The 16,165-nt window shown below is 49.8% G+C and overlaps 1 protein-coding gene across 1 annotated transcript in view; it reads right to left on the reverse strand.

Moving 5' to 3' along the window:
• Nucleotides 1-412: 412 nt before the first annotated feature.
• LOC129387477 (uncharacterized) overlaps nucleotides 413-16,165 on the reverse strand; it is a 41,412-nt gene continuing 25,659 nt past the window's right edge. Inside the window, exons 5-8 of the mRNA XM_055076399.1 lie at nucleotides 13,694-13,753; nucleotides 10,878-11,045; nucleotides 6,953-7,012; nucleotides 413-651 (exon numbers count right to left, since the gene is read on the reverse strand). Coding sequence (XP_054932374.1) covers nucleotides 413-651; nucleotides 6,953-7,012; nucleotides 10,878-11,045; nucleotides 13,694-13,753 — 527 coding nt within the window. The remainder of the gene's footprint in view (nucleotides 652-6,952; nucleotides 7,013-10,877; nucleotides 11,046-13,693; nucleotides 13,754-16,165) is intronic.

Raw genomic sequence — 16,165 nt, forward strand, 5'->3', positions numbered from 1 at the left:
ATATGCGAAATTCCAATCAAACAAACAAAAATTTTCTTAAGCTGTGAGCTGGGTCAGTGTGATAGCTAGGTGATAAGTGCAAACTCAAGCCTCACGCAAACTCAAGCCTTTGAGCACGCAGTGCAAATTGTATCAAACAGAACAATCAGCCGAGCAATGCTTGTCGTATTGCTGATATAAACCGCTGATAACGCTAGGAGCAAAAAAGGGCCCGGCGATGTACCGTGACTCAAGCGAGATATTCTTGTGCTCCTCGAACAATCTTGCCCTGCTTAGAATATCCAGAACTGCACTCAAGCGTTCCAAACACAAGATGCGATTTTATTGGGCTTATGTATCATCACTAAATCAACCAGACACTAGCTATTATTATATGCATGGTCACTAAATTTTGTTCACCCATTCTGCATACTTACATATCAGGCACTCCAATTTTATGAAGATCAATTATTGTTTTTACCGCTAATATCGTGGCACCCTTGACTTCAGGATTCGGTTGCAAGACTATTGACAAAAGCGGTGCGATCCCAAGCCCGAGAAGCACGTTCGCTGCTGCCACCAACACGTCTTCAGGCGACGGGGCATCGACCTTGGTGATGTCCAGTCCAAACGATGCCAGCGTTTCACGCAAGTCAGCGCCACTTGCTGAGGCTGAGGTAGGCAAGAAAAGGATTCCAATACGTGAATGTATATCTTTAAAAACGGCAGTGGAGGCCGAAGTTATTACAGCAAGAAAATGACGAAATCTCCTCGTACGTGTAAGTTCTTGTACTTCTCGGTCTGGTTGGAAGCAGATGACAAAATGTACTCGTAATTTAAGTGCACTGCTGTAGTATTTCGAATTGCGAGCTTAAGAATTTCGAAGCCGTGAGCAAATGGCGGAACTGTTTGCACAGAAAAGAGAGCTACGTCAGGCAGAATTGGGGAATGCGCCCTATCCTTAGCTTCATTAAAATTTGTGGTTGATGCCGTGTAGAGCACACTTACATTATACAACAGCTCTGTTGTCATCGTTCTAATGTATCGCTGACGCTTGAAACAATCTTTTTTGACCCCAAAAGAGGAATAAATTAAACTGATCTCTGTGCATACTAACGCTCACGCTCAGCACAAACGTTTCAGCAACGTTAACAGTATTTTGAGCGCTCATTTTTTCTTCTAAGGAGCACATATGGAGAATACAATGGGAATTATTCTAGGGCTAACACGTAAAATAAGATATTCTTGCAGAGACGGTCGAGGAATCACAGATTATTAGATTATGTCACGATCCGACCGGGTTCGTGAATGAGGGAGGGCTCGAGGCACCCTCCGTTAGACAGACGCTCCGCAGCGTAGTGGTGACGAACGATGACTGACCACCGAGCAGCTGTGCTCGTCGGTGTTTATTGGGTGGGGTGACAAATGTTGCCTACCGAGCCTGGAGGGCCAACGAAGATTATGCCCGAGGGGGCGTCACATGCGTGTTACACAATATTACCCCCAGTTTGTTTGTCGACCACAAAAAAACGTCCAAGTTCAAAGTACGAGGCTCTGCCTCCGTCCTAGCCGGGTCGACGGTGCCTGCTACTCAGGCGAGCAACGGTCCGGTGGCCTCTGCCGTCGAGTACTCTGCCTGGGCACTGGTATTGACGGGCCGGGTGTGGCAACGCCGGGTGCTGCCTGAGCCAGCCTCGCTCCATCCGGAGGGTCCGCAGTGGTCGGCCTTGTGAGTGGTGACGGGCTCGACACCGGCCCAACGGGCGGCGCACGGCTGGCAACGCTTACCGCCTCCGAGGTGGGCGGTGCTCCGCTGGAAGCGACTGGTGCTGCCGCTAGTCCTTCTGCGGTCTAGAAGTCGAGGGTGCTGGCCAGGTCCCGAGGCGAGGCCCAACATGGTCGGCGTGTCTGTGCCACGTGGCCCCATCTGGCATGCGGAGGAGCAGCGATGAGGCGCTGGCAGGAGACACCGCCTGTCCGGCAGACCAGGGTGGGCCAGGACGCAAGTACCTGGCGAAAACTGGAGCTCCCCACTCCGGCAAAGGCCCGGGACGGCACGCTCCGTCAGCAGCCAGCTCCTGCTTAAGTTGCTTCAGGAGCACTGTGGATCGGAGGTCCGGGAGCAAGACGTCCAAGGGCGTCCTGACTATCCGACCCAGCAGGAGCTCACAGGAGGCACGGCTAGAGACATCGTGGGGCGTGGTCCGGTACTGAAACAGTATCCGGGCAATCTGCGTCCGCTAATCCCCAGTCTGGGTCTTCTCGAGCTTGTCCTTGATGATTTGCGCCACCCGCTCGGCTGCACCATTTGAAGCAGGGTGGTACGGCGGAAGCATCATCCGGCGGCTTCCGTTCTTCGTCAGCCAGGCCAGGTACTCTGTGCTGGCGAAAGCAGGACCAGTGTCAGACAACGTCCGGTAACGCTTGGGCGGCGAAGACCTGTCGTAGCGCTGCGATGGTCGCGCCTTCTCATGGAATGGTGACAGGTAGAACCTCCACCCACTTCGAAAAGGCGTCCACCACGACCAGGAAGTAATGGCCCTTGAAGGGCCCCCCAAAATGCACATGCAGGCGGGGCCAGGGTCTCTGTGGGAACGGCCAGGGGGCGATTTGTACAAGACGTGAGGCCCGCTGATGCTCCCGGCAGATCTGGCAGAACGGCAAACACCCCTCTGACATTGTTCACCACATAGTCTGGTTCCCAGCTCACATGGGACCAGACGTATTACCGGGTCACCTGAACCCCAATGAGATAGCCCACGACCGTGCGCGAGGTTTCGTATGCCGCGACGGGATGGTGTCTCGGGTGAGTTCGGGAGAGCTCGTCCACAGTGATCCACTGGTTACTTTTCATGAAATCACCTCTCATTACAGAGGGAATAGGCAGAGTTTTCCTTTCCCCCATCATAAGCTCAACAGGCCACAAGCTAGCACGCTTCGCATGCTCCAGACGGGGTCCTACCCCTCTAGGGGCTTTTAGAACAAGCTCCACCCGGACATCGATCCACTCTGCCCAGATTGTGGCACTGAATTTAGCTCATTAAATCACATGCTCTGGCAGTGCCCTGTGTTACAGGATTTTAACAGAGAAGAAGACTGGACGAAGGCCATCACAGACCCGAGACAGGACGTCCAGCTCCTGGCTGTCCAGAGGGCCCGTGAACGAGCGGAGAGGCATGGCCTCTCTGTTCCGACATGGGACTAGCCAACGGCTGGGTAGGTACCTGCAGGCCCCCGCTTAGCTCCTCAGGACCCCAATAAAGTCGTTTGCTGCTACTGCTGTACCATGTGAGCGATGTCCTGGTTCAGGCCACCAAACATGGGACCGGGCCACCGTCTTGGTCTTTTCTACGCCAGGATGACCCGCGTGCAGCAATTGCAGCACCCTGGACCGGCGACATTGTGGGATCACCACCCTGGTACCCCACAGTAGGCAGCCCTGCTGCAAGCTCAGCTCAGCGGCCTTGTGGCCTGCTTAACCAATTCCTCCCCACGGGACACCGCCTTGACCACCTGAGACAGGACTGGGTCCCGGCTGGTCGCTTGCGATACCGCAGATCTGGAGAGCACCTCCGGATACGCGTGCTCCAGCATGAACACTTCAGCAAGTTCTGGAACGGCATCAGGCACCTCATGCAGGGGCAGGCGGCTCAGGGCATCAGCAGGTCCCAGGTCCTTTCCCGGACGGTAAACCAGCTGGTAACTGTAAGCCGCCAGCCTCAAGGCCCAGCGTACCACTCGAGGTAGCCTGCACAGGAGCCGCCTTGTCAGGCCCCAGCAGTCCCAACAGCGGCTTGCGGTCCGTGACCGCCTCGAACTTCCGGCCCAATAGATACCGGTGGAAGCGTCCGACACCGAACATGAGGGCCAAGCCTTCCTTGTCCAGCTGGCTGTAGCGTTGCTCTACAGCATGAAGCCAGCGAGAAGCAAACGACACAGGGCGTTCCTCGCCATCCTAGTTTCAGTGCGCCAGGACGGCTCCCACGCCGTACGGCGACGTATCTACAGTCAGGACGACAGGCTTGGCAGGATCGAAGTGTACTAGCACTGGAGCCTTCGTGATTAGCTCTTTACTGCGCTGGAAGGCCCGGTCCTGCTCCTTCTTCCAGACCCATTGCTGACCATCTCGAAGCGGAGCGGCTGCAGATGCTCCTACAGGTTGGTTAGGAAATTCCTGTAGAAGTTGATGAGGCCGAGGTAGCTCTGAAGCACCTTCTTGTTCTGGGGCTTAGGTGCCTTGAGCACCGCATCAACTTTGCGGGGAGCCGGGGCTAGGCCTGCCTGCGAAATGATATGTCCCAAGTACTCAACGCTGGGGGCTAGGAAAACACACTTTTCCAGCTTGAGCTTGCGGCCGGCGTCCTGTAGTCGTGCCAAGACGTTGTGCAGGTTCTGCAGGTGGTCCCCGTCGTCGCTGCCAGTAACCAGGATGTCGTCCAAGTACACCGCCACGTGACTCATGCCCCTGAAGAAGTTGTCCATCTCCCTCTGGAATATGGCTGGGGCTGAGGCCACGCCAAACGGTAAGCGCGTGTACTGGAAGATCCCCAATGTTGTCGATATTGTGAAATGCTTCCTGGAGGCATCCTGGAGCACCAGCTGCTGGTAAGCATCTCTGAGGTCGAGCTTGGTAAACTTCTGTCCACCGGACAACGCTGACCAGATATGTTCTATCCGGGGCAGTGGGTACTTCTCGACGGTAGCGACGGGGTTGATGGTAACCTTGAAATCCCCACATATCCTGACACTGCCGTCTCGCTTCAGGACTGGTAGGATGGGAGCGGCCCATTCAGACCTCTTGACGGGCACCAGGATGCCCTCTCTCTAACCGTTGAGGCTCCTTGGTGACCCCGACCTGCAGGGCGCACGGCAGTGGGCGAGGCTTGAAAGAACGTGACCGGGCTCCTTCAGGTACATAGATACCAGTCGTCGTGCCGGCGAATGTGCCCACCCCTGGCTGGAACAGGGACTTGAACTTGGACAGGAGGCTGGGGCGTCTTTCACCGCATGCAGGCTGGCTTCCTGGTACTCTGGCAGACAAACGCCCAGTGCATGCATCCAGTTTTGGCGCAGCAGCGTCGGCGATGACTCCTTGGTTAAGTAAAGGTGAAGGGTTGCTATCCTCTCACCAAAGCGAACGCCGACATGTGCCTGACCCTGACCCTGATGCTGCGCAGCTACTCCGGGCAGCTGCGTAGCATCACACCCGAAGCCTCGACGGAGACGCCGGGGAAAGTACGCTTGAACAGTTTCCCGGCCATAGCCGACACGCTGGCCCCTGTGTCCAGCTACATGGAAATGGGGTGCCCGCAGATTTCGACGGTCAGCATGTATGGCGGCACAGATGACGGTACAAGGCCTGTGTGCCACATGTCGAAAATCGGTGGGTCCTCGGCCACGACGTGGAGTTTGACCGCTGAAGAAATCGAGCCTGCTGCCGCATGCCCCCGCCCCATACCCTTGCGACGGCTACTATGGCCGCGGGCTTGTGTGGTACCTGGGCTTGAAGCAGGCTGCTGCTGCTGCTGTCCGTTGTTCGTCCTTCCCCTTCGGCGTACCCGTGCCAAGTGTCCAGTTCTCCCGAACGTGAAGCATTGTGCTTGAGAGAACTGGCACTATGAGGGGGAGTCGGCACCACCACAGTGACCGCAGAAACTGCCCTTTGTCGCCAACTTGTTAACCGCCGCTTCCGCCGACGGTGGGCCAGTTGCACGGGAAATCTCGCCGGCGTCCTTGGCGGCAGCTTTCACTGCCAGCGCTGCCTTCACAGCGTCGTACAGCGAGGGGTCGGGAAGCTCTAGGAGTCGCGTCTGCATGGTGATGTTGTTGATGCCGCAGATGAAACGGTCCCGGAACAGCGAGTACAGCTGGTCCCCGAAAAGGCACGCACTTGCTAACCTTCGTAGTGCAGCAACGAACTGCCCAAGGGTCTCTCCTTCCCGGCAGCTCCGGTTGTTCAAGCGGAAACGCTCCATTAGGGTGGACGGTGCTGGGTTGAAATGCGAGCGCAGTATGACGAGCAGCTCACCCAGCGTCTTAACATTCGGCGTGGCTGGCTTGAGAAGGTCGGGCAGGAGACTTAAGACGCGGGTCCTGCAGCTGGCCAGGAAAATTCCCCGCTGTTTGGCCTCGGGTGTGTAGTTAACCCCGAAGAACACGTGGGCTTCATCCTCGTAAATTGGCCAGACGGACCCATCTCCCTCGAACGGCTCGAGCCTTCCGTACAGTGGCATGGCGGCAGCAACTGGGGGTGGTGTTTCGCCGTCGCGGCGGCGTGGGACGATCCGTGGGTACTCGTCGCCAGTGTCACAATCCGCCCGGGTTCGTGAACAAGGGAGGGCTCGAGGCACCCTCTGTTAGACGCTCCGCAGCGTGGTGGTGACAAACGATGACAGACCACCGAGCAGCTGTGCTCATCGGTGTTTATTGGGTGCGGTGACCAATGTTGCCTACCGAGCCTTGCAGGCCACCGAGCCTGGCGGGCCAACGAGGGGGCGTCACATGCTTGTTACAGATTATTTTTACGGCAGTTAATTTCCTTTGCTGGACCCATAGAAATTTGGCGAGTTCTTTCGTGATCGCCTTGCGTAAACGTGCGGGGAAAATTCCACGCTTACGGTAACATCCCTTTTTTGCTGTGTGCTGCGATAGCTAAAGAATTCTATAGACAGAATATTTGTTACCCCGCTGCGGAGTTTTTGTAACGCAACAGAATTATTCTGTGTGGCCTAACATATAGAAGCAGTACATTTGGCAACGAGGAACGCAAAAGTGCTGCGCTCCGAATTAGTTTTTACCTCCTGGGGTTCTTTGATATGCACCGAAAACACGGTCACACGAGTGTTTCTGCATTACGTCCCATAGGAATGCGGTCGCCGCGGCCAGTAATCGAGCCAGTGACCGCATGCTGAGCTGCGCAACGCCAGAGCAACTGAACCACCACGACATACACATACAAGAGAGAGCCACGTACCGTCTTGCATGCAAGCTTCGTAAAGTCGCAACAGTGGAGCCATTGTTGACGACGGTCCGGCTGTAAAACAATATCAAAGTAGAGTTGTTACGGCCTTCGTCCGTGTCGCCACCGCTTCCGTCGTTTACGGGACAATTGTTGTCCTTTTAATTCACTGACGCAGCAAAGTGACAAAAAAGCTCTACTGCTTTTCTGGCAAGGCGAATCGTCTTCTGAGTGCAGACGAACCAGCATGCTATCCATCGTGGAACGCTTTCCGGGGGAAGACGTGGCATACCACTTCTGTTTGCGCTAAATTCGTGTAAGCTGGAGCCACAGGTAACCTGCAGGTTTTCATGGGTGGTCATGGTTATGGGATGGCAACAGTGCGCACTTCCGCGCACTTCTAAAAGATGCGCAACCACATGTTTATGCATTTAAAAGGTGCAGTAGAACAGACAGGTGAACTAGTTGGAAAGCGATCACCATGCAAAGAACATCGCGAAATATTGCCACTCAATAATGCGTTTAGCAGGCTTTGAGGGGTGGTTATTGGGCGCTATGTACCACCTTTAGCGCGTAGCGCTGCTAAGTTGGCGCTGTTTTAAGGGTGGGACTCCTTTTACCACCATGCCTTGCCAACACGCGGGAGCCAACCGGTACATTGAGCACCATTTCCTCAAGGACCAGTTTGGAACCCCGTGCACGGTAAACTAATTTACACCGTTATTCGCTAATAATGGCATAACTTATTTTACGGCGTGCAGCATCTTTGACCGCAGGGGTGCAGCTCCTCAAACGAAGAGCGTCTCAAAGCGATAGCTGTCGCGATAGAAGAATGCGAAGCCGTTCCCCTTACACAATGCCACCGTGCGGTATACGGCACGGTGACACCGCTACTACCAGTACCACCGCACGGCGGTGGTGTACCAACGTGTGCTTTTTAAGGTTGCGTTAAATTGCACAATCTTCCGGATCAACCCACGAAAATGGTTAAACGCTCAAACTACGCTGCAAAAAATTCACCAACGATTACGATACTCCCTAATGCGAAATTTGAGCGCAGCTCTACATTTGTTCTTATTTCGCGATATATTGGCTGGCGCAGACAATATCTCATACAGCACGTTGCAAACGGAGCGAGGTGCGGTGCGACTACCTCACTAATCGGGAGATCGCGAGAGGCAGCGCGTACGCACGGCTCCACTCATGCAATGCTTCGTTTCCATATATGGAATCGGTGGCATCACCGGTGAACAGACGACGAGCGCTACTGTGGCGCCATCTCGTAGCCATCGTCGCCGCAGAGCCCGTCTTGCGCGGCACTACGTTTTTCTTCTCACGCTTGCGCCATACTCTCCTCCTGTGGTTTCTTCCTCGCGCTCTCTTCGCCATCGCCATCTTTCACCTCCCGCTGCGCTCCGCGTTCGCTTTCGTCATTCGCTGTGCTCGTTCGCTCGGTTATGCCGAGGGACGCCGCGCTCGCCACAGAAACGGGCGCCTAAGAGCTGTGCTTTAAATCTAACAAGAGCGAGGGCACGGACACTGCGCTGCATCAGTGTCCTTACTCATACGAGACTTGAAATTCTCGTATGATAAATTTGTAGATGCTGACAAAGGCGGACACCGAGGTAACAAAATATATTTTAATTTACCCCACGCTGTGACGTTATCTAGCTAGTGCTTCGTGTCGGCTTGCTGCAGTTTTCTTACGAGGAGCTCCACCTATTCGATGCTGTTAATTCTTGCAATAATCAATCCTAAAAGGTAGTAAGCTACAAGAAGACTTATAACACCAATGGTCACATTGCTAAAAAAGTTTAGCGTTAATTCTTTTTGCAAGCGTGAATGCTAACCTTGTTGTCATAACATGCTCCGTAGCAATTGAGTTTAGAACACCTTCGTTGTTTAAAGGGACACTAAAGAGAAAAATGATTTCTTCTGGATTAGTAAATTGCATCTTTACTACACCAAAAACACAACTCTTACCACGATAAGACGCTTGGTAAGCCAGAAAAAGCGCAAGAACGAAAGACGGGTGGCGACGCCCCCTTGAAGTTCCCGCACCTGGTCGCTGTGACGTCATGGATTTTGATGGCATCGTCTGGGGCCTACTTAAATATATATAGCGGTACAGATAGACTACATTGTGTTCTAAAGGAACCAAATATTCAACATGGCAAGTTTCGGGAACCTTTACTCAGCCAACGCGGCCCAAATGAGAAAACATACTTTGGAATCCCTGACGTCACGCTGACGTACCGGGATCGGGGTTTAGGCGCGAAATTCAAATACTGGTGCTTCGACCTTCATTTTATCGTCTAATAATCACACTATTATTTTGAAATGACTGCCTGCAGTGTTCTCAAACAATGCTTTATTGGACTAAACTGATTTGTTGTTTCGTTTTAGTGTCCCTTAAGTCATTGAATTCGACACGTTAAATTTCACTTTGCCTAAAAAGACGTTTTGCGTTTCTGTAGGCACAAAACCTGCAACAGAGACCTAGAGATTAAGCATTTTTAGCGTTGCATCGTTGCACAAAGAACCTTGTTTTGTGACACGTTCGTCGGGCAGTGATAAAGATTGCCCAGCGAAACCCAGAAAAATAGAATTTCTATGGCGCATGCTCCGTTAAAGGCCAGTAATAAGAACGAAAAAACAATATGTTACGTTCGCCCTTATATTACTCCTTCGCTGTGGAAGACTTCGGTTCCTGATTTAAAGCAGTGCTTTCGAAGCACTGCCCGCCAAATTGGCAAGTACTGTCAGTTTTCACTGATTAATTGGCGAAAGTATTTTTTCTTCCTTTTTCTATTTTACATTGCACACGGGAACCTATGCGCACTTTGTGATGAATTTGTGCGCGCCAGTTTTCTTGAGCTGCCGAACGAATTAATAATCATTGGTAACTTCATTTATCGCAACACGTTTTTCCTTTCGTCGTGTTCACTTTCGGCAACCGTGTCAGGGAAGTTATTGAAGAGGCCCTTGGTGGCTTCACATACGCGTCAAAGCCTTTCGTGCGCTACGTGCTCGACTGCGTCTGTATAGAATGGATGTAGGCTTCGTCACGTTTCGTGCTTCTCCTGAATTCAGCATAGAAGCGGCTATTCAATTACAGACTGAATGCGAATGTTACGACAGCCTTTCCTACCTTAACGCCCTCTAACGCACGCAAATCGGCTCATATCTCTCGTTTGATCTGCACAGGAAGATAATAGATTCGTGGGGTTTCACGTTTGAAAGAAACGCTGAGGCTATGCTAGGCGCCATATTTGAGGTCGTCTGACTAATTGGCCTCCTGACGTTCTTTAACGTGAGCCTTCATCCAAATCTGCGAGAACGTTCGCACGTCGGCGTGATCTAAATGCGACTTCCGCGGTCGGGACGCGAACCGGCGACGTCTTCCTCTGCAGCGGCACACGCCAGTTTCTCAGCCACCGCATTGGGCGCACGTGAAGAAGACGCATACTGCCTATCTGTATTTGCATACCCGTCCGTGCCACCGTGCAATGCATAAACGCTCTGTTAAATCAGCCACGGTGGTTCAGTGGATGTGGCGCTCTGCCGGTAAGAACAAGGTCACGCGTTCGACTCCATGTCACGGCAGCAGCATTCTGATGGGTGCTGAATGAAAGCAACCCGCTCGCGTGCTATGATTTTGGAGCACGTAAAAGAGTCACAGGTCATCGAAAGTCAATCCGAAGCCCCCGCACAGTGTCTTCTATAATTCCCGGGTTACTTTGAAAAGTGAAACCGTTCTATTAGGTTTCAATTTGCCTTCTGATGTCCTCGCCTAGCCTGCATGGCAGCTTAAATAATTCTCTGCGAAACCTGTCCCAAGCTTTCTGAAAACGGCAACAGTAACCAGCTCAGGCATCGCGCGTTTATGCAGTCACTCTTGATATGCATTGTCAGGGAAAAAGCGACACACTTGTCCCACCTTCGAGAATACCCTTTGCCAGCTCTTCGACGGTTCCAGAGAGTGCGTCGTTCACGTGCTCGTACTTTTCCTGGTCACTGGAGGTTACCAGCCAGTCCTGGCAGGCGAACGCGTAGAAGTCGTCGCAGGGGTCTAGGTTGCGATGAAAGATCGCAGACAGACGAGTCGCTGCGAACAAAATGAAAAGGTTCGCGCTTGGTAGGCTGTCTTTAAGACAGCGTTACGAGAGGGTCAAAGGTTGCCCGTGATCGGCGAAGCGTTTCACTATAGATAGTTTTAGTATAGCGTAAAGCGCTTGTGCTAGCGTGCGACACAACGTTAACGCTATAAGAAAGGCCGTGTACTATGCTTAAAGTGCACCTTAAAGAAACCCAGGTGCAGAGTCCCTCATTAGTGCTTGTCTCATGGTGGTTTTGGCACGTGAAACTCGATCATTTCTTTTCATTTAGAAAATGTTGACGCCTTTATGCGGCTACTCCTTTTCCGGCTACTCCTTTTCACATAGAACAAATATGTACGAAAAAAGAAATGACGAGTCAGCACTGAACTAACGAAAAGTAACAAGAACAGAAACGTCATACGCTCAGGTGACGTAAATGCACTAAAACAATTGACGACGGAAATCACATGAAGCAAACCGGAACATTCTTATTTCATATAAATGTAGAAAAGACAATTAACAAAATAAAAAGAAATCCCATCAAGCCCATTAGAACGGAAAGTTGACCACACATAACTATAATAAAACCAAAGCACAGCATAAGTCATATAAGACACATGAGCTCAACATGAAGTCAGCTCTCGTGGATAGACTAACTTATGTTTGCAACGCGTATACTACTACTAGGTGCGCATGAAAAGAAAATCAACGGCGCGGTGCGCTTAATAAATGGGAAATGTAGCGCAGAAGTCGCGAAAACGCCCTCTGATTGGAGATGTGCCCCTAACTGCCGCTGTAAGACAAGCAGAGATTTCGGGCTGAAGGTTTGCGCTGAAGTAGTTCAAACCACCTACGTATTACCTATTCACTATTACCGTGTTTCAAATTGCCGCGCGACTGGCCGCTCGAGGCATTTTGCGCGTATTCGCGCGGGCTTCTTTCACGCTCCGAAAAACACTTGTCTAGCGCGTATCGAGCAACAGAAAGCTGTATCAGGAATTTTTCATATTGCTCTGCAATTTTCTCATTGACACTTTTCAACTAATCATAATATTTGATAGGGTGATTAATTAATTAGCACTAATTATGTAACTAGGCGGAATGCAAAAAAAAAAAATTATGTGAGCATCTCCAATCGCCTACGAACAACACTACCTTGGTTCGATGCAGCCACGTGGCATTTGCAGATTTTGAATGTTTCGATGAAGTTAAATGAAACACCCTTTAGCTGTTTTGACACACCACCTTTAGGAGTAGATCGTGATGCAAAATTTGATGCCCTCCCTCTGCCAAAGGAGAACTCAACATTTCCGATCCAACTGTACTAGAGCGTACATATTTCGCTTAATATGTTCGAAAAACGATTTTACGCTTACCGCTGGACTGCTGGGGCTCACATTTCGCAGGAATATTGAAACTGGTAGTCTACGTCGTTCAACGTAACATTTTGCGCAGTTAGTTGCCTTGATTTAAGAAAAAAAAAATGCGAAACTGCCTTCGTTTATGGGAATGCAATCCATTCCCGCGACGGTGCTAGCATAAACTTGTGTCGCCTCCTGCCGGCGGCTACACAAAGTTGCCATAAAAGTTCTTGTCTTTTTTTTTTTTAAGCGCTGAAGAAAGTGCGGAAAACACAAAAGTGTCGCGCGAATAGTTGCGTGGCAGCCTTCGCGGGCTTCTTGTAGGCGTTGAAAAAAACTTTTATGCTGCACGTATAGAGCGAAAGAAAGATTGATCGATACTTTTTGATTATCGCCAAAGTATTTCTTGTTCAAATTTTTGTTTGATTATATTTTCAGCGTTAATTAATTACTAATAGCTAATTATGTCATTTGGCAAAATGCATGACAAAAGCACGTCTGCCTTGCTCTAAGCGGCGGCAGACAACATTACCTTGGTTTTGACTAGCTACGTGGCACACGCGCATTTTTATATTTCGGCACAAGTTACGCAGGACACTCTGTATATAGAACTTTCCTGCAGGCCAAGTTTGCTTAGAATATTCGGCAAATGAATTTTACTGCTAAGTACAGCAAGAAGGTTACCTACACGAGCTCCACGAATGGTGCTCGTTGCTTATATGTGAACACATCAAGAACATTTATACACTATGGGACAGCACGATTAGTTTTGCTTGGCTAACTTACTTGTCAAAAATGTATGACCGTAAGTCTATATGGGATTATGAAAGCAATGCTGCCCCAGCACGGATAAAAGGGGATTATAAATACCCAACAATTAGACCTCGACCAGCGTGAGCTCGTTCCACACGCTCGTACAGAATTTCCACGGTACAAACGCGCGCCAAAATTTTCAGAATGTTGTGCAACCTACGTGACATAACTTAAGCGATGACACATTCTTATAGCATCGGTAGAGGATGCAGCGAAAATAAAGGAAACAACACAAGGTGAAGGCCGTGCGGGTGTTGCGCGTTTCATGGCGCTGATTGCCCTTCCCTAATTTTAAACGCAGCTATGAGCTACGCGACACGTGTCGCTCATGTTTGTTTTATCGCCGAGTTTCCGTGCCCCAAGCGTCCGAGTTGAATGCTGGAGGACACATAGGCGCGGGGCCGCAGCTTCGCAGGTATACGGCAGGGGTCGTTCACGACGCGCAGGCGGAATCTGGCAAAGGTTTTGACGCAAAAACCTACCTTCGTGCAGGCAGAACGAGCTGTTGCACATCACTTGATCCCCGCTGTGTGGCTTCTTTCCTGAGGAGACAAAAATGAAGTATATTATACGTATAGTTGGGCGCTGTTTCGTCGAAGGTGCAGCGTACTTACTTGTAAGAAATTCCCTAGCAGCTTTATCAGCGATGTTCGTAACTTCAAGGGGTGTACGGTAGCACGATTAAAAGACGGGACAAAAGAAGACACACAGGGACGCACAGAGCGCTAACTACCAACAATGTTTATTACAGAAAACCAGATCGTACTTATACACTCAGCCAACATGAGTCAGAGCCACGTGAACAGATAAACGTTCAGAGCGAAACATTTTTATAAGTGATATGTTGGATCACGCGCTACCGTACACCCCTTGAAGATGCATTACCAACAAGCCCACATTGCAAGCCTCGTGATATTCGTAACGGCGTATCCAGGGCTTTCTTTACGCTTGCTTCCCATAACTGCTCGCTTGCTCGGTGCAGCATGCGTTTCCCCAGTCTTTGGCGTCTGCTAGGACAACATTCCAAAAGAACGACCGGCAATGGTCACAAAAATTACGCTCTTAAAGAAAAGGCTATTGCAGTTACAACCTATAGTTGTTATAGAAATCAATACCTTGGTATAACCGCAGTTAGTAACGGAAGAGTAAATAGCGCGACAATAGGTTGTAACACACTTCTCTTGAGTACACTGCAGAAAGCGTGCAAATAAAGCCGTCTATCTTGGCTGTGTTGTGACTAAAATACCGACACTGCACCACTCGGCTACTAAAGCATGCAATATAAGGTTTCTTTCTTAAGATCAAACATAATTTTAAAAAATCGCCTGTGGCAGGTAATAAAACTCCAGTCTTTGAGGGGTATTACAAGAGGCGGAGATACCTGCACGAGAAGTCGAAATGCATATTCGCCTAATTTAAAGAAATCCGTAATTAACCTTTCCCCTAATAATTTTTTCTTTGTAGACAGTGAGCTGGCAAGGTAGGTTCGCTAGGAACAATTTCTAAGGGTCACCAGGCTTCGCGATACGCGCCGTGAAACGTGTGGCAAAAATACGCTATTGTTCCACTCAGTTAACATACCTACGTTTTATGCACTGAAGCAAAAATGTACCTGAAACGTCCATGCATTTCGTCGTCCACTTTAGGAATGAACATCACGAAACTAGTGCCATCGTGAAAATTGGTTCCAAGTGGACACGGCTTGCGAACTCACAGGCTGCAATTCATATTGCATTATGTGGTGTAAAAATAATAATTAGAAAATTAATTTGTTAATTGTGTTAATTATCCACCTAACCACTTCGATTATTCACGCAGGTAGTGTGCGCCTCTCTGTGTTTACCGCCTCAATGACTGAAATTATGCTATCTGCCATAGGCGATTTTTTTTTTTAATTCTGCATGGTCTAAAAGGAACACCTGCAGTATATGCAGTTCTATGTCATACATCTACGGTGCGCCTTTGAACAAAGCATACATGACTAACTCTCGTTTGTAATCATTTCCTTCGTGATACCCTCTGGACTGATCACATTGTGGTCGGCCGTTAACGTTTTATCATTGTCGCCAAGTAGACGCAGAAAGTTTTCCGGCATTGATAGTCAAGGATCATTTTTCCGAAGAAGCCTCACACTAAGGCGGCTCGTGTAGAGCAGGATAGAAGCCAACCACGCATTTTGCACTTCAAGGCGGGGGAATAAAAACTGCATGCTGCAGCTGCTGCTGCCTGGGCGTTGAACATTAGGCCGGTGACGAGCTAATGAAAAAAGAGCAAGCTTTAGCTCGAGAACGTTTACCTCTACACACAGGAACGGAGAAATCGTTCATCTCTGCAACTTCTGCACCGATTTTCATGAAGTTTGTTGCACTTAAGAAGAAAAGTTAGAAATCTAGAGGCTCTAGATGGATCATTATTTTATTAAGGGTGTCAGCGTATGTTTTAAGGAATACTGCAAAATTGCAACATTATTTAAACTCAAGCATCATCTTTACAACTCTGTAGCTAAGTACTACAAAAAAAAACGACATGCAACAGATAACATATCAAACGCGGATAAAATTGGTGTAATATACATCGCTCCGAAATATACCTCTGATTATTCAGCGGGGCCTTTGCAAAACTGACGTAAACAGTTTAAAAACTATATGTAATCTGTATGTTCTTATATCGTCTCTTTGCGATTTAGAAGCTCCAACATCTGCTATTTACAGAACAGCAATATCTGCTTTTGACGCAGAGTTGCTGATGTGTAGACTTCGCGCTCCAATTTTTTTCTAACCTAAAAAAAAAATTCTGGGAATTGTAAAAAATTCCCGGCCCTGAATGAAAATCCTACTTCTTACAGTGTTCCTACAGCATTTACCTTTTCTTCAAGTGCAACAAGTTTTCCCTAAAACCGGCCTATGGGTTTTCTCATGAGAACATTTCCGGGGGGGGGGGGGGGGAGGGTGCGT

This window comes from Dermacentor andersoni, chromosome 2 (genome assembly GCF_023375885.2).
Source record: "Dermacentor andersoni chromosome 2, qqDerAnde1_hic_scaffold, whole genome shotgun sequence".
NCBI lineage: Eukaryota > Metazoa > Arthropoda > Arachnida > Ixodida > Ixodidae > Dermacentor > Dermacentor andersoni.